Here is a 19,883-nt window from a genome sequence, read left to right on the forward strand (position 1 = left end):
AAAAAAAAAAAAAAAAATCTCAGAGAACTTAACTGACTAAACCACTGAAACCCAGTTGAACGTGAATGCCAAATATTGAGATTTTCAGGCCCATGTTCTTCTTCCCAAAGTCTCTTAACAGAAACTGATGTTGAATGAACCCGCAGCCACCCAAGCTGGGTCTGCAGCCACCTCCCATCCTGTCCTCCATCCTGTAATATTGGGATTTACAAAAATATATATTTGGTCAAATACCAAAATATATTTCTGGTATATATTTGGTCTTCTTCCACAATTCTTGACTCACAGCTCCCAAAACCCTTGGAATTTCCTATGTGTGGAGAACAATAAAGTTGTCTTTTGTTATGCTAATGAGGCAACTTTTGGAAAGCACTGAAGTTTGGGTGCTGATTGCCAACGGATCCAATCATGTAATTAGAAGGTTAAATGTTCGCCCCCCCCCAAGCCCCTGACCTTCAGGGAGGGGAGAGGGGTACAGGTTGAATCAGTTGTCAGTGACCAATGATGTAATCAATCATGATTAGGTAATGAGGCCTCCATCAAACCCCAAAGGACAGGGGTTAGAGAGTTTCTGGGTTGGTGAACACATGGAGGTGCTGGAAGGGTGGCACACCCAGAGAGGGCATGAAAGCTCCCCTTCCCACAGACCCTACCCTCTGTATTTCTTCCATCTGGCTATTATGGAGTTATATCTTTTTACAATAAAACAGTAATCTAGTAAATAACATGTTTTTCTGAGTTCTATGAGTTGCTGTAGCAAATTAATCGAACCCAAGGAGGGGGCATGGGAACCTCCGATTTATGGCCAGTTGGTCAGAAGTACAGGTGAGGACCTGGACTTGCATTTGGTTTCTGTTGGATGGAGTTGCTGGAACCTCCAAGCCTTTGCTCTTGGCTGTGTCTGTAGTGAGTATGTGTGTAGCAGGGAAGGCGGGGCAGTTTTGCATGACTAAACCCTTAACCTGTGGAATTTGATGCTGTCTCCAGGTAGATCTGTCAGAAGTGAGTTTGCTGGTGTCAGGGGAATGCCCCCACCAAGGAACTAGATCTGTGGAATACCCAATTTAATCCCTTGAACCCCCGAGTCACAGCCATGAATGTGTATCTTCCTACGCCTATCTAATGCAAGGCATTCCAACCAAGGACATGGAAAGCTGTTGCCTCCAAATTTAAACACACAAATGTAAACACTCATGATATAAAACAACACACTTCATTCAATGGACTACTAAGCAGAGTTAAAATGGGTAAACATTTAAGATAAATTAAGTGAAAAACAAAGCAATTTACAGGAAGATATGTGTGATCTTTTCAGGGATGTTTAAGGCTGTGTACTTTTTATAGAGAGACACACACATATTCATGTGCACGTACATACATGTGAACACAGCACCTTACACATGAGAGCTAACAGCAGTTACTTCCGGGGGCTTGGGGAGGGCACCAGGCTTGGGGGAGGTAATCCAACGGGCTGTGCCTCAGTGTTTGAGCACACTGGGCTCTGGGGCCACAGGGTGTGGCTTTGCACAATACCAGCTCAGATCACAGCCACGTGACCCCAGGCAAGTTATTCAGCCTCCTGGGCCTCAGCTTCCTCATCTGTAAACTGAAGATGATAACGGGGCTGATATAAGGGCTAAATAAAATAACAACATGTAAAGCACTAAGTGTCACTCTTTCTGACGCTTGCCTTTTAATATTATAAGTCCTTTATAGACACTTCTATGTTGTTGTTGTGGACGAAAAAGGGGCCACATACTAAACCTGACAAGCTCAGGGGAGGCCTGCATGCCGGGGCTTACAAACTCCAAGACCGAACGTAACCACACAGGATGGTCTAAACATAAAAATTCCTAACTAAAAGTGGGTCATGGCGGGTAGTCACGTTCCAGGACTGTAGCTTCCTTGACAAAGGTCAATCTTGGCTGTAAGCGAGCCTGTCTATTGTCTTTTTGCATCTAAGATAACATACCTTTGAAATGTCAGAGAAGTTTTCTTTTCCAGACCACTCAGGGCACAACCTCTATACCAGAGCACCAGACCACAGAACCCCTCATCGTTATCTTGTTTCCTACACCCCATCTCTGTGTGCTGCAAGTGATAATTATTACCCCACCAATGTAAAAGAAGTATGTGTCTCTCTGTTTTACCTTTTATCCAATCCCAGAGATTTCCCCACTTTGCTTCCTCCCACCTCTGTAATCTACCACCAATGGATTGCATGCAACCATCCTTATGTCTCCTCCTTTGAGGCTAATGTACAAAATAAGCTGCAAAATTGCCCTTCGCTGGAGCATTTTCTCAATCCATTGGGATTTTGCTTCCCGGCAATAGTCATCATTTTGGCTCAAATAAACTCATAAAAATTCTCCACAGGTTTGGATGTTTCTTATGTCAACATTCTCCACGCAGCCTTCTACACTCTTTGCTTTGAGTTGCAAGTATGGCTTCAGGTACAGACTGGTCCTGAGCCTAGGACTGGGAACTCTGCAAATAACGAAAAAGCATCCATTTCTTTTATTAGTCTGTCTCACCTAACTTAAAGGGCCCTTAATAAATGCTCCCAGCACAAGCTTTTAGAGCAGTAAAGTTATGAAATGGGGAGAAATCTTGGCAATTAACTTTTCTTAATCTCTAAATTGTGTGTTAAATTACATGCAGTAGTATCATTAAGATACTGGGGAGCCTGTCAGTGACTATTTTGTGCAATAAATTTTGCAGCAAGGGTTAACACCTCTAGATCTATGTGGGTGACTTATGATGAAAGTTGACTGTGGCTAAAACAAGAGTAAAGGAGTTGTAGGAAGTAGTTGAGGAAATAGGAAGATGAGCAGAAGCAGGAAACTTCAGGACTGTAGGAAACTAAATTAGAAAAAAAATGACACCAAATTTTCCAGTCATTGAAGAGCTGTCAGTAGAGCGAATTGTGAATCAGTTAAGTGAGCTGTAGAATTGTCCTCTGCTTCTTCATCTGTTCAGGAAATCAGTACTGAGAGTCTGCCCCGCACATACGCCAAAGCCCTCTTCTGGATGCTGGGAGCACATCAGTGAACATATCAGAAAAAAGTCCCTGTCCTCATGCAGCTTACACTCCAGTGAGCAGAGGACAGGCACTAAATAAGGAAACAAATGTATCATAGTGTGCCAGCTGGGGATGAATGCTCTGAGGGGAAATACCACGCTATACAAGATAAAGTTTGGTGGACGGGGTTGGTAATTTACAAGCAGCGTTCAGAATGGTCTTTCTGGAAAGCTGAAATGCCTTACAGCAGCAGTTCTCAACCTTCCTAATGCCACGACCCCTTAATACAGTTCCTCATGTTGTTGTGACTCCCAACCATAAAATTATTTTCGTTGCTACTCTATAACTGTAATTTTGCTACTGTTATGAATCATAATGTAAGTATCTTTTTGTTTTCCAATGGTCTTAGGCGACCCCTGTGAAAGGGTCATTCGACCCCCAAAGAGGTCGCGACCCACAGGTTGAGAAACGCTGCCTTTGAGTGAGAATAAGTGGATTGAAAATGACAAGCCAGCCCTATCCTTTTCGAATTTATAGTGAATTTGTGGTCTCTCAAATATGGAAGCAAACTTATAAATGAAAGACAGACTTTCTTTGATGGTATTGTATCCACACATTTTCTTCTTTTCTTTTTTAACATTTTAAAGTCATCACTGTGTAGGAAGTGAGTGCAGCATGATGGGAGAGCCAGGCCTTTGACTTCTGACAGCCCTGAGTTCACACTGTGGTTCCAGCCCTGACTGACTGAATGCCTGAGCAAATGACTTAACCTCCTTTAAAAATGAGACTGGTAATGCCCCTCTTAAAGCACTAAGCACACTCCCTACTCCCTCTCCCCCCATCTCAGGAAAGACAGTATTTATTATTGGAAATTGAGGTTGGGGCAATGAAACGAAACTGTGTAACCTGGTACAAAAGCAAACATTGATAACCCCATGAAGTTTCTACCCTTGACACATTTACCCCTCATTTTACTTAGTGTTTTTCCCCCATCACTGACATGTACAGGAAAGGTATTAATTATTTAAGAAAGACTAAATACTAGTGAATTCAACTCAAAAATTTTATGGGATATCATTATGTATAATTACCTTGAGAGAAACACACAGGTCAAAGCCAACCACATCTGCCATCCAGAAAGAAAAACGTAAGCTGTATAATTCTAACACAGGACAATGGCAACATGGCAATAGAGATCAATAAAGTCAATGCCACATGTGGGGGTGGGGGGAGTGCTATTTCTCTGAGGCTGAGAGATGAGAACTGGAAGTGGGCGTTGCCTGAGGGGAGGAAGGAATCTCCAAGTGGCTGTCAGCAGGATCTGCAGACAACCCCTGCTGGAAGCAGAAGGAACAAACGGAGATACAAGGGGCCAGAGAGGAGAACGGAGCTGAGGACACTTCTAAATGTGCAAATCTTCTTAGTTATTTTGAAATGATTAAATTAAATGAGAAGAACAGTTTGGGGGCAGCTGTAAGCTTCCTTATTGGACACGTCTTTTATGTGGGGTGTGACTTCTCCGTTGAATCATTAAGGGTAATAGAAATATGCTATAGTACACATGCCATTTCTATCTCCAAAGCCTGAGTCCAAGTGAGCTGGCAAAAGGACAGTCTGATAAGGTAGGGTAAGGAAGAGAAAACCACCTTTCTCCCTCTGGAAATGGGCTGGTTCTGATCCACTCTAAGAAGTTCAGTAAGAGTATATTTAGGGACCAGCAGGACGCAGGCAGGAACTACAGAGACTGGGCAGTTGAAGTTACTAAATAGATTTAGTGCCACCCTAGACTTTTGGTTTAGTTTAAGGCTCTAAAATCGACTTCAGGCTTCTCTGGGTAAAGACAAAAACTTGGTATCTCTCGTTCTTTCTTTTTTCTCTGAAAAGTGCAATCTTGTTTCTATATGAAGACTTTAAAATGTTTTGAAGGTGCAAATCTCAGCAGCAGAAAAATAACTGTACATAGATTTTTGGCAGGAGTTGAATAATTTTTCAACTTTCTGCAGGATATGCAGACAATAACCAAATAAAATTATAAATCATGGCGCACCACTGGAGAGTTTTGTCGAAAGAAATGTCATCTCAAATCTCAGCCAAAAGGTAGGCTATAAATAAATACCTATATATTCTCAAGTTACAATTTCCAAAGTTGTTTCGCCATACAACGGGGGGATATTTTAAAGCATCTCATTAGCAGTTCCAGCTCGTGAGAAGTCCTTGAAAACCCCAAATCAATTGATGATTCCAGTATTTGTCATTTACTGTTGATGCAGAGATGGAATCAAATAGACATTCTGCTAGTTAGTAGTAAGATAAACAAATCCACATTTAGCAGATGCTATTAAAACAACTGTTGGTGGGTTTGGGAAGCATGCTACTTTTCCTCATACATGAAGCCATCAGAGTAGCACGTCCTGAAGATTCTAATGAGCAACTAATCCAACCTGCTCATTGTATAAATATGGAAGCTGATTCCTAGAGTGGTTAAACAACTTGTCCACATTGTCCAACACCAGGTGACCCATTCCAGAAGGATGATCACACAGCTCCAAAGACACAGAACCTGCAGAGTACTCTTTGGAGTCAGCATGGATCCAAGGTCATCTTGCTGGGATTCTGACCGTGATTCCTACGCATGTATCTAACTCTCATCTTTGTGCCCCTTGATTTGTGGAAGTCCTGTGTCTTACTTTAATTTCCCTCTAAAAAAATAATAATTATCTGAAAGAAAATTCTATTTCCCCCTCAGAAAGAGAGAAAAAATTATTTTTCTTCCAATAACTACTGAGTCAAATTGTCTGAATGACATCCTGAGAATAATAGGCTTTCAAGAAAGCTCAGAAGCTAATTTGATATCCAGGACAACAAAGAGAGGGAATGAGGTATGGAGGGAGAAGACACATGCCTCCTATTTGTCTGAGATCCTTCTGCATTAACCACCTGCTCTTTGCCTCATTTATAATTCTTCCAGGCAGAGGGTTACTTGGCATTACCAACAATGACCCATCAGAATTGCTGTGTAGTTTCAGACCACAGATTGGAATAGGTGAAAGCCAGAACAAGAAACAAAATTGTGAATTCAATCCCACCTTCTCATTCTATACTACCTTCTTGCCTCTATACAGATGCTGGCATCCATGAAGGGGACTGACTACGTGGAGTAGACTTGGTTGCCTAGGTCAGTTCACAAAGACATCACAACACCCTTACATGGTCTGACCAGCCTTTTTGAGAATAGATATTTTCCCCTTCTGATCTAGTACCCATCTCCACAGGGGGATCATGGCTGGGCAATGGATCTGAGGTCATTCTTTCTTTTAAAGAGTCCACAGCAAACAGTCAAACAAGGAAGGAACTTCAAAGGTAATGCTAGAATTTCTTGTAGCCTAACTGGAAAATGAAGCCATTAACAAAGGGCATGTCTATAAAATATGAAAACAACCAAGCAAATAGGAAAAAAATTTTTAATTATTGGCTATCCTGTAGCCCTGATGAATGATTGCTTAACAGCTATTATTTTCAATACATACAAAGGGATGTTGACTATGGACATCATCATTTAGTGTTGAGATGATCATCAGATGAGATGGTCATTGAGAAGACCCCCTTTACTGGCAATCAATTCCAGAAAAGATAAAAGGGGGAAGGTACAGGCACGATGAGAAAATTTTCACAGCCTGAGAAAGTCTGGTGCTCTTAGAATAGAGACCATACATTCCACAATTCCCTAGAACAAAACCAAACTAAAATATGAAGTCAATACCCAGAAATCCCTGTTCATTGTATAACGGTGTACCAATAAGCAAATTAAAAAAACACAAAACTGAAAATATGTATAATGTTGTAGCGGAACCAGTGATATATTAAAAGATTGTTTTATAATAGTTACTTAACTAGCACTTATACACGTGCCACACATTGCTGAAAGCACTTAACAAACACTAACTCGTCAATCCTTGTGACATTCCTATGAGGTTTGTACTACATTGAATGCTGTGTTCTACCCTCTGGGTTCCCATCTTCTAGATTTTGGCAGAGTAATTCTGCTCTCTCTTGATAGTCATTTGATGCCCTTTTAAAAGCATTACAGTCCTAAGTCTTTATACTGAATGATTGGCAAATATACAAGAGACATATGTCACTTATAATAAAGGATAAATATTTGTCTCAGTTGACTAGCCAACTAGTCAAGGTTCTTTGTTTAATTCACCAGGTTATAAATTCAATATTCTTAACTTATGTTTATGAAAAATATAAAACATACAAAAATAGAGAATGTTACAACAAACCACCAGGTACTGATCTCAGATTTAACAAATATCAAGATTTCCCTACCCTTCATCTCTCTCTCCCTCTCACCCGTCCCTCCCTCCCTCTCCCTCCTTCATTATCTTCCTCCCTCCCTCTCTCTCTCTCTCTCTCTCTCTCTCTCTCTCTCTCTCTCTCTTTCTAAGGTGAATCCTTGACATCAGTTCATTTCAATTAGCATTTCAATACTCATCTCTAAAATAACAGAGGTTTTCTTAAATAATTAAGACCTAATCATAATGTCATAATTACACTTAAGAGAAGTAATGATGGTAACTTGGTTATCATCTAATACCTATACATACCCAAATTTTCCTGATTGTCTCAGTCTGAGTCAGGATTCAAACAAGACCCAACATAACGCACTTGGCTGTCAAATGTTTCAGGTCTCATTTAATCTAAAGGAGATCCCTCTTTCTATATATCCTCAGATAAGATTCCTTTAAAGACAGTCAAAATACTAGGTCCTGAAGTCACTTGAAGTAATGAAATGAAAGTAGACATGGTTCCTGCCCTCGTAGGACTTTAATGGGGAAACAAACAATAAACAAGTAAAGTAAATCAGTTAAAAAATCACAAATAGAGATAAACCAGATGCAGGAAAAAGAACAGGATGAGAGAATGTTGGTAGTTGAGGATTTCTACACAGAGCTGCCACTGAAGCTAATACTCACATGATGAGGCTGAGCCTGCCAGGTGAAAGGGAAGAAGAACACTCTAGACAGAGGGATAGGCTATGTGAAGGCCCTAAGGCAAAAGCAAACAGAAAAAGCTGTGTGTGTTCAGGGAATGGATAGAAGGCTGGTATGGCTACAGTGATATGAAGACACAATGACCAGACCATGTAGGACTTTACAAGTCATGGAAAAGAGTTTGGACTTCACTTCAGGTGCAGTTGGATATTACTGAAGTAATGGGATGGTGTGATACAATTTAGGTTTTAGCAAGTTTATATTGTTTTGTGGAGGAGTTTGGGTAACAGCAGGCAGGAAACTCACTGTAGGAGGCTATGGTAGTGATCCAGGGTGTTGGCAATGATGATTTAAAAATTACATATTTAAGAAACACTTTTGAAGGTGGACTTAACAAGACTTGGTGACGAATGAAATGTGGATGGGAAAGATGGAGTGGTAGTAAGGAAAGGAATCAAAACTTGAGAGTAACATCACAGAAGAATTTTATTCTATAAGCAGAGGTGTAAAAACCTAAATACCATAAAATAGAAATAAAAAACAACTTATCAAGCAATTATCCATTTAAACCAAACAGCGATTAGATCATAATGCAAGAATATTTAATTTCCAGAATATAACTCATCACATCAAGCAAGGGTAATATGACAACTATGTTGTTTGGGTTGGATTTTCTCATCAATAAGACTAATGGAAAGGAGGAGGCACTTTTATTACTATGAATATATGCAGATGAGAAAATTACATGCTTAGCAATTCCAAAATAATCAACTAAAAAACTCTGAAGTAAATACTAATAAGACATTTCCAGAAGGTGAAGAGATACAAATCAACATACAAAAGTCAATGCCTCCTATATTCTAGTGATAACCATTTAGAGGTGGAAAAAGGAAGAAACCAATTTTTAATAGAAAAAATCTTAAAAGAAAAGTAGGAAATGTATATAATGAAATTCCAACTCTTTCCTGATATCTGTATCTATAAATATAACCATATCTATCTGAGTATGCTATATTCCTGGATAGAAAAACAAATTTGTAAAGATGTCAATTCTTATCCTATCAGCTTTTTTGGTGCAATCCAAATAAGGTCGCCAAAGGTTTCTTTTGGAATTTAACTACACAATTTTAAAGTTGATCTGGAATGAGTATCACTAACCAAAAACATGAAAAGAAATGGAGAATTTCTCTACCAGATATTAATCTATAATAAAAATGTAAGATTTAAAGCAGTCTAATACAGGTGCTAGAAATAACAGATGTAACAGGAAAGTAGTTCAAAAAAAGATTCTAATAGATAGATTTTTAACATGTGATCAATACCGTGTCACAAACCAGTGGAGAACAAAGAATTAGTCGATAGACGGTGCTCAGGGAATGGGTTAACTACTTGGAATAAAATACAATTGTTGCATCTCTTCCTACCATATGCCAAAATTTGAAATGAACTTAACACAAATATTAAAAATTAAACCATAAAAATAGAAAAATATATAGATAAAAAGAGATACTAAATAGATTTTATTTTATAAAAATAATTATTTAAAGTTCTATGAACTGAAATAGCATTAACATAGCAAAATATACAATTTGAGAGACTATTTTGAACAAATATGAAAGCAAAATACTAATACAGAGGGTGCCAAAAAAATGTATACACATTTTAAGAAAGGGGAAAACTGTATTAAAATTGTAATACTCAATATATGCAAATAACAAAAGATGAATACAAGTCATGTGTATACATTTTTTTGGCACCCCGGTATACAAAAATTTTAAGGTGCTTATACAAATAATTGAGAAAAAACAATGAAACCTCAATAAAACAATAGCCAGACAATTCACAAAATAAATTAAAATGGCCACAAAACATGTGAAAATGTTAAACCAGAGTAATTAAAAATTTTTTGATGTAAAACACACTACTTTCAGTCTATCAAATTAATGGTAGTGGCAGAACAGTTACTTAAAAAATTTTATAAAAATTTGTATTCTGCTTATGGTAATCTCTTGTAAGGAAACAGAAATTAAAAATATATAAACACCCTCAATGTTGATGCAGTTGCTATTAATAGTGGCATGTTCAGTGAATTATAGCTCATGTATCTATCAGACTTTGAGGAATTTTCATCATAGAAATTAAAACATTGAGTTTAAAAAGCAAAATTCAAAATATTAAGGGATAAATATATATATTTATGACATATGATATATATACATTAATATATATGTATATATAGCATATATATTATCTCTAGTGTTTGTGTATAATTCCAGGGAAATTCACCAAAATATTAAGAATGGTGGTCTCTGCCTATTAGGTTGAGAGGCATTTTTTAAACTTTGTATGTATTTTCTAAAATGAACATAGATATATATTATAATTAGAAATAAATAAGCTTTGCTATAAAATGAGACAGAGTTTTATAATGTAATTTAGAAACACTGTCTTTCAAAATATGTTGATTAAAAACAAAGGTAACCTGCTAATATTGGTAGATTTCATTTATGTAGAAGCCTCATTTCCTAACAGTTTTAGATAAACTTGTTGTCAAGTTCACGTAGCTTCTTTCTTCCACTGACAAAACTCAGTTTTTTGGTCTTTATAAAGATACGAAACATATTTACTACTAAGTGTAAGTACTTTCAAAGTTGTACCTCTTAGCTCTTTATATTGAACAATTCCTATTAACACCTTTTACTCAGATACATGAATGGCATATCATTATTTTTCAATATACATATATATGTATTTAGGCACATATGTGGAAGCCTATGTGTTTGAAAAAGATTCTGGTCCAAAAAAAGGAAACCATTTAGGGCCTTTCCCTGTAATTAGGATCACAGAGCTTAAACTTCAATGACATGAATAAATGCTTCCCTGGACCCCAACATGTTTTCCTGCCTTTCTTGTCCTTCCAAAATCATTTTAAAACGAAGCTCCAAAGTGTATATTTCTCCTTCCTACATCTAATTAGCCCACTCTTTGTTTAGTTGGCAAATGTGACATTTGCATAATAGCTCTCTTTCAAGGAGGACTGTGATGGTGGGTGATTTCGAAAGGTCTAAAAAAGGTTCTGTGACCTTCAATAAGATCCATGTAAGCACTCACATAGGAGCTGCCCAGCCCCAGTGCCCACATGTTAGACAGGGCGCTTCCATCATAAACGCATACATGGATTGCTCCCCTCCCATCCCTTTTCTGCTGGCACTAGTCAGAGGTGCTGTTCCAAGCGTGAAATGTGGGTACCAGCAGCAATGTACAGGGTGTGCATTGCGTTTTTGTGTCTGTTGGTGGGACACTGGAAAATGGGTCTGGCACAGTTCATCCTTCACAAATGCTTAACGCCATCCCTGGGGACAGAAATATCACGAGCCCAGAAAAACACAGCTTTTAGCTGCTTGCTACTGAAAAACTTCAGGCAAATTTCCAAAAGCCCTCGAAGCTAATGTCGGATTGACAAAGTGCCAAAAACCTCTCTGGCATTAAATTTCCACTCTTATTTTCCCCCTTCGGGCGAACAGCTTGTTAAAATAATAATGTGCTGATGCCACCCTGTGTTCCAAGTATCTCGAAGCACCATCTTGTTAAGCCTCTTGGCATGCCTTTGAGACTATGGAAAATTGAGCTGACTTACACACGTTATAGATGAGAAAACCCCACAGGAGATGGGTCAAATGTCTGGGTAATGGCTGTGCAGACTTACCACATGAGGTCCCAGGTCTGAATTTTGTTCTCAAAACAATGCCAAGTGTTGTAGGGAAGGACCTGTAAAGCTCTGGTAGCATCAAAAAGGGTCATAGTAAGTCTCACACAGGATGCTGGGCGGGTTGGGGGAATAAACTGGTGTAAGTGATCAAAACATATCCCAGGAGGGACAAGACACAGCCTAGGCATAGCAATATGGCACAGTCTAGCAGTGTGGACAATTGGAATCTGAGAATTGGCATGCTGGCATGGGCCATTGGTAGATCTAATGTGGCAAAAGGGGCAACTCACAACAGCAGGCACAGTGGATTTCTGTTCTTTCTTTCTTTTTTTTTTAATTACCTCTAAGCCCCTGTTCCATAATTACAGATTCCACTGTTATGGGAGTTACAGCAAGATGCAGGATTCTTCCCCCACTACAGAAATAGCTTCTCATCCCTGAGTCCTAGCCATCTGGCCTTTACACATGATCTAAACCAGTCAATGGGGTGGCCCTGGCTCAAGGCTCTGAATCTGCGGGAAGTGTCTCATAGAAGCAAGGCACATTTCAGAACTCTTTATTGCCATTGCATCCAATGTCCCTTGAGGTCAGCAGCACTCCAACTATGTCCCTTAGGTGCACGTCTGCCTGGAGCGCTGGCCAGCCAGTTTCCCTTAGCGCCGCCTTATTTTCTGAGCCTGATTCTCCAGCTTTCCTGTCAATGAGATAGTTGATATCTTTCCAATTAGTTTTTAGCTGAAATGAACTAGGGTCAGGTTCTATAGTCTGCAACCTCAACCTGGAAGACTGAAATAGGCAATTGCCAGTGCTGTAGAGAAGTTACCATCAAGCAGATCAGGCAGCGTTATGTCACGTTTGTCACAGCAGGACCTGTAGGCTTGAAGAATTCCTCCCAGCTGGAACAGAAGTCCAGGTATGGCAGAACGTACTCAGTGATCAAAAATTCATTTTCTTGCCTTATTTTTTATGTATCCGGTAGGACTATATTTCCCAGTCTCCCTTGCAGTTAGGTGTGGCAGGTTGCCAGGAGCCGCTGGATGTCTGGGGCACTCTGTCTTAGAGTTTTAAAAGAATTGAGTTTGGAAATGACCAGCTTAATCTAAATGGGCTAATTATCATTTAATATCTCAATGTTTTTGGTTAAATTATAGTCTACAGAAGTCAGAATTGGCCTTTTCTGTGGAGAGCCGGAGGTCTGCAGTAAGGGTTAAGCCTGGCAGCTGAGAAGCTGACAGGTTCTCAGGCCCAGTGAGCAGTGTGGGAAGGTTGCTGGGTAGATCTCATTCTCCACTGTGCTGCTGCAAGCCTACGTCACAAACAACCTTGAAAGTTACAGACTGAACTGCCAGCCTGTGAGCAGTTTCTACTTGCTATACTTTGTCTCACTTTGGGAACATTTGCTTCCCCACTCCCCTCTCCCCCCTGGGGGAGAAGCGGCTTGCTGGCAGAGGTTGTGACCGCCATCCCTTGGGAGATGGGCGGCCTTGGCCTGGAGCAGGTGTGTGTGGCCAGCATGTGGGAAAAACGCTGTGCCTTGAATAAAGATTCCCCTTTTTACACCCTCAGTAGGATGAAGACCTGATACCCCTTCCGATATTAATTGTTTTATTTACCTTAATCAACTTAGTAAGTCTTATATATTACTATAATTCTATTTTATACACTAAAAGCAATCGTAGTCACACTATTAGTAATAAACAAAGCATGCACTCTGTAGTCTCAGGATTCTGCTCAGCTATGGTGTTTGAGATCACTACTAATTGGCCATAAAACATCCTTCCAGCGCCAAGGCTGGAATTCAGCTCTGACCATCATAGGTAAAGACAAAGTAAGTTAGTCATTAGTGTGAAACAAATCCAGCTGTACCCTGTAACAGAAATAGCATGAGATAGTAAATCTCTAGGAAGGACAAACTTCTAAGGAGAATAGACCTTGGGAAGGAAGAAATAATGAAACTATGTAGAAGGCAAATGGGTAAAAGTTTGTCTCTGGAAAAAACAGCTCAATGATGTAATGGTCAACTGTCCGGTATACAAAGGGACACGCTGTAACAATAAACTGAGACACTTCTCTTCTTGAAAAAGCGCTTCTGTGTCTCCGTGCGTTTTTCTTTTTTCCTCACCAATGCCATCTCCACCAAAGGGCTTTCCCCTGGACCTGTGGGAGCTGGTCTCCCGCAGCAGGTGACAGAGTCTAAAGAATATGAGCTAAGTGATGTGTGTCTCTATAAGCCTGGCCCATTAAACCTATGTGTGCTGCTACATTTCTTTTTCCCTTTCTGGTTTCCTTTAGGTTTCCATTCCGGAGTGGCTTTGGAAGGCACACGTGGAAGATGGCAAAGCTCACACCATCCTGGGTTCTCCAAATGACTGTATGAAAGAGGCTCAGCCTCCTGATCCGCTCACTGGTCCAGTACTGACACCTAACCAAGAACTAAACTCCTTTTGTGTTTGAGCTGTTCTACTTTGGGGGATGTTTGTTACAGCATAGCCTACATATACCATATATAATAAAAACCTGGTTAATTGAGGAAAGATGCAAAGTCAGAGCAGGGCCAGAAGCAAGGCTGACTGAGTGTTGAGCCCTTGAAATGATGGTCTACAGCTTCAGAATTTTCCCCAGTTATGAAAAGGACAGATGACAGTTGGAGTAGAATCTCTGAGGATAGATTATGCAGCTACAAGCTACACAGGTTGAAAGGATGCAGGCAAAAAAGCTCTTTAGCTATCTGACAATCCTGAATGGGATTATGGAATTTATTAGAAAGCAATAAATTCTAAGTTTTTGTTTCTGTTTCATGCATTGAAGTATCTCCATGCTAGAGATAATGAAGAGATAAATTATAACTGGTTCTGTTTTCCCCCCTTTAACCCGGTTTTCCCTTCTTAAATAGATCCAAGTAATGCATCTAACTTTCCCTCCTGGGTTTTTTCCCCTCAATCTCCCCCTTTCTTACTCCTTCTCAGATGAATGGTTTCTCAGAGGGCTTAGTCAGACTTGGAGAATCATATCAGTTGTTAGAATCACACAGTGCCTTAAGTATGTATCTAATAAATGTTCATTGGATAAAGAAATTATTCTTGTTTTCCCTTTTTAATGAGACAACATTGCACTAATGTCTCCTCTCTCATTCAAGTTGAAAGAGACCTTAGAGATCATCTAGTCCAATCAGTAAATGTGCACGCACGCACGCACACGCGCACACACACACGCACGCGCGCGCAATATCTAGTCCCCTTCTGCAGCATCTCTGACGTGACCCGCTCAGTCTGTGCATGAGAAGCTTGCCACTTTTGGAAAAAGCCTATACCACTAAATGGCAGTTCCAAAGTATAAAAAGTTGTTCTTATTTTAAATTTTAAAAATTCTCCATAAAACTTCCACTGATTGCTCAGCGTTGAGATCCCTTGGTGATCACATATCCCAAAAGAAATTCCGTTGTCCAAGAGTCAGAAAAATCTGGTTTCTGGCTCCACCTTTGCAGCTGACCAGCTAGCTAGCTAGCCTTAGGCAAGTAGTTTCTCCTCTCCTGAATGAATTTCCTGAACTATTAAATGAGAGGCAAGAGAAAGATTATAAGTAAGATCATTGATAAAAGTAATGCTTATAACAGAAACCTATTACACACCATAGAGACCTACCTAGCTCTGATTCATTAGTTAACACTATTTTGGTAAGGCCATTTAACCAGTCAAAAATGCACCAATTTGTATGATTATTCCATCCACAGTTCTTTATCTTCTCCACAGAGATATCAGAAAAACTCTTCAGAGTCATAAAGTCCAGATACAATGCCTGTATTTATAGTCCTAGTAATCCCAACAAAAATTAAATATGGATAAATTTGTATGGCTTGCTCTAAGGCATTGAAGACTGGCATTCTTTTCTATCTACTCTCAAATCATTAGGTCAAGTCTATTTTTGACCAGTTCTTAAGATATAGTGATACTTGCTAAATCATGGATAGTCAAAGGACATGCTTTCTATGCCAACACCATGATCTGCCCTGTACAGATTTGCCCATCAGTTCCAATGCACCTCAAGTGGAACCCCAGGTGGAGAGATGTTTCTTTCCTACCATTGTGGTGCACAGGATCAGAGATCAAACATGAAAACAGCATCCTGGAGAAGCATGCTACCAAGATCACTGCAGAATGTTAAATTCAAAATGGGTTTTCCATCAAGATGGGTCTTATTAATGGAGTCTGGTGCTGTATAATGTACTGGGTCAAGTGCAGAAGTGCAAATGAGACTGGTGTCAAAGATCCACGTAAGACAGGGTGAGGAGCACAGGATAACTGAGGCCAGCAGAAATGGCTTGAATTCATCCTGATCACTGCCTGCCTGGGTGCGTGCTTGCATTTTATATGCTCCAGCTTGCGTTGACGTATGGGAGGGAGCCAGACTCATTTACAGGAACTGACATTTGAAAGTCTAGTTAAAATGAGGAAAGCATGGTATCCAGACTTATTTCTCTTTGGAGGATATTTCTGGTCCTTCAGCTATCTGGAGATCTTCCTTGGAAAGCCTCTAAGCTCTTTTAAGTTCTCTGAAACAGTTTGGATTACTCCAAAGGTTCTAGTAATATTTAACATACATCTCAAATCAGTTAGGTCATATCTACTTAGGCCCAACATGTACTGTGAAGTAGGGTTGTCCCTCGTGAGTATAACTTGGGAGAGCGCACGAACACTAACAATAAAACATGATAACTGAGGCCAAAAATCGCTTGATGGGAATCTTTATGTAGATGGACCAACCCAGGGGGTTTCTCTAAGAAACTAGAGAACTGCCCTCGGGCACCTGATGTCATCTGAGCCCCACCCATAATGCTAGAAACACACAAAACAAGCCTAGCATCCACGGGACCAATCAGGGCCCTGCTTCATCGAAATAATCTCAAGACTCTCCAGTTTCCTGTAAGAAGCTACCCTTTGGGACCTTCCTGCAACACATTCCACTTTCAGTCTCTCCCCTACTGACCTTGGTCCTGTTGGGACTGAGCTAGAAGAGCTGCTTCTGGTAGGAAGATGTGATGGAGGCCAATGCAACAGAAATGAGTCTGTGAGCACCTTAGATGTAAAAACTATTTCCAAAACAACTTCTTCTTAGTGCCCAACTTCTTACGGTTGAAATCAGCAGTAAGAATCACACTTGTAAATCAGCAACCTCTAGTTTCAGCTACCATGCAAAGCATCTTAAGTAGGGTGGTTTTCATTAAGAAAATATGCCCTTAAATCCTTTGTAAACAAAGGTTATAAAGCATTTGCTAGGGTGTGTGGACTACAACAAAAAAAAAAAAGAAAAGGGGAGAGAGAGAGAGAGAGAGGGAGAGAGAGAGAGAGAGAGAGACCCATGAGCATATTTTTACATTGGCAAGAAAAGCAAAATGTCACTCAACTAAATTTAGGATTGTTCACAAACATCTGCTACCAACAGAATGTTATAGAAAAAAAAGAAAGAAAGAAAGAAAAAGAAATGTGAAAAGCTCACAGTCTAAATAGCTCTGGACATTTTTCTATTGTTTAGAATAGACTTACGCTATTTCAACAATGATTAAAAGGCTATCAAAGCAAAAGCTGAAACATGTTTGTGGTTTGTCATAAGCAACAATTTTTGGTTAAATAAATACATAGACAATCATATCTCAACTACAAAATGTTATGTTAGATCACTGTTCTTCTAAATACATCACTAAAATGTGTGCAAAAAGCAAGAAATATAAAATGTTACACTTCTGACAATATCATAAATGAATCACATCTTTGAGAGACTACGACAGAGACAAAGACTGTTAGAGAATACATTTCTGAATCAGGTATATTTGCCCCTATTTCAGAATGTAAAACAGATGCATCTTATGACATGAGCCTCAAATCCTCTAAATTAGAATGTTGCTGTCTAACCAACCAGGATGATTTATCCAAAGTCCACCACCAGCAGGGAATGGACAGTTTATCATAAAGAAACAAAGTTTTAAAATCACAGAAGTGTACTCAACAGTATGTGAAAAGCATTACTTATTCATCTGTAAAACTATAAACATAATTATAAAATGTGGGGAAATGAAACTAAAAGAACTGGTATCACAAATCTACCTTTCACTCTAAAGAAAACCCCAAAACCTAAGTTCTTTTAAATACTGACATCAATTAGAGAAATCATCAGTGGATCTACTAAGCCAAGCTGACAAAAATGTATAACAAGATCTCCTTAACATAAAATTAAGTCACATCCTCCAAAATTTTGCACTCCATACACTGTCAAAATTTATCCCAAAATCAAATATCAAGTGACTGAAGAGTTAAAAAGCAACATTAAATTTGCTCGGAAATCATCTATAATAGAAAGAATTAGTAATATGTGAATTAGGGGTTTAGCTAAGTAAATTGCATTTACTCTTCATTTTAACATATGAGGAGAACTATTCAGGGGAATAAACTCCATATTGCAATAATATAAAAGGATAGTTTTATTAGACTTTAAAATAAATGGTTAAGCATAAATAAGTGTTCCAAACCTCACAACTGGCCTGGGAAAATGTAATTATTTGTTAAATTACTTTTTTATGACACTATATTCTCTTAGACAAATTTGAATAGTTAACCAAAATATTTATTGGGGTCATTCTTGATGGCAATTAAAAGTATTGTCTATCATAGTATTACAGAATTACACCTTTGTCAGTTTTAAGGAGAGCATTCAGCTTCTGAATAAGCCATTTTTTAAATTTCTGGTTTGAAGAGTTAAATTGGACTACTTTGAAACTAATTAAATATTTCCAGTGATGCCTAAAAGTACTTCTTCAGTAGCCTGTATCTAATTATTTTATCAAAGGACCTGTCCTTTCCACTTACAATAGGCTTTTTATATATTTTATATCAGTAAATTTAAAATTTAATAAGTCATCAAATATTCCCTATGTGTCCCTACATCAGAATACCTAGACATTTGTTCCTTTTGTAACTGAAAGTATGATCTGCAATTAAAAAGTTTAAAACTGTGCTTCCAAGTGAGCACAAATCAGAAACTACTTTCCAAAGAGAGCCTTGTGTTTACAAAGGGCAACCATCTGTACATTTGGAACTATAGAATGTGTATATAACAATACTATTTCCAAAGTAATTGTTTTATCCAACTACAATGCAATTACTTTGTGAATTAAAACAAAAACTCACATTCTCAAAATTCAAAGCACTAAACATTCACATACCAAGTTATTCAGTGAGAAAGTGATTTTTCAAATTAATTTATTAACACTTCCTAATATATTTTAAATGGTTAATCCTTAATTTAAAATGTAATGAAGGCCATCACTTTTTAGAACTTAAATTTAGCCTTGCTCACTTAGAGAGACTTTGGAGTTTCCTTTCTCCATATGTAAACACACGATAAACCTAAAATAGATGACAGACGTTTGTAAAACTTACACTGTCAGGCTGTTTGCTCCGGTCACAGTCCAGCGTCCTCACAAGCTGTCCAGACCTCTCCATGGTGCTGAAGAGTTACTTTCTCCCATTTGAGAGAAAAGAGTTGTTTATTTGAACTGGCTTGGAAAGAAATCCATAAAAGGCTGCCTACCTGTGTTAGCAAGTCAAGTTATCTGAAGAATTTCTGTAACACATATTACAAAGGAGATGCTTTGACCTTCAGTTATCAACCACGATGCTCAGGCAGCTCCAATAAGATTTTGGAGCAGAAATTGTCAAGTATTGACAAAAAAGAGACAGAGAGCTCTTTGGGAGATGAAGTTTGCTGATTTTTGTCCGTGTTCTTCAAACTGAAAAACCACACACAGAATACAAGGCTACTCAGAGAACAGAGGATTCCAGAAAAGTTCTTGATCTTAATGCAGAAAACAAGTTCCCATTAGTCCAAAGCAGCCCATTCACTTCATCCTATCATTACATCTACTTTCTGATTAAAACAATAATAAAATGAAATAAAGCTCAGAATTCTACAAGGCACTGCACACACTAGGTAAGCACATAGCCTCACGCTAGCCCCAGCTTCTGTCTGCTGAAGATTATCACAGCACAAATCAGGCTCTAGTGGCTTTCACAGATTATCTCTTTCCGAGGCTGAAACGTATAAAGAGCCACATGACACCCAATGATGTCATCTCTAAAGCAGGTCACAGTTGCTGCTGTATGTA

The 19,883-nt window shown here is 38.9% G+C and overlaps 1 protein-coding gene across 5 annotated transcripts in view; it reads right to left on the reverse strand.

Moving 5' to 3' along the window:
* The window catches only part of SCHIP1 (schwannomin interacting protein 1), a 731,629-nt gene that overhangs the window by 520,537 nt on the left and 191,209 nt on the right, over positions 1–19,883 (reverse strand). Inside the window, exon 1 of one of the 5 annotated variants that reach the window (XM_019627074.1) lies at positions 19,159–19,802. The exons of the other annotated variants lie outside the window; for them this stretch is intronic. Coding sequence (XP_019482619.1) covers positions 19,159–19,221 — 63 coding nt within the window. The 5' untranslated portion in view covers positions 19,222–19,802. Of the gene's footprint in view, positions 1–19,158; positions 19,803–19,883 lie in introns of those variants that run through there. 5 annotated transcript variants of the gene reach the window in all.

The sequence above is a fragment of the Hipposideros armiger genome, unplaced genomic scaffold, assembly GCF_001890085.2.
Source record: "Hipposideros armiger isolate ML-2016 unplaced genomic scaffold, ASM189008v1 scaffold_16, whole genome shotgun sequence".
In the NCBI taxonomy this organism is placed as follows: Eukaryota; Metazoa; Chordata; class Mammalia; order Chiroptera; family Hipposideridae; genus Hipposideros; species Hipposideros armiger.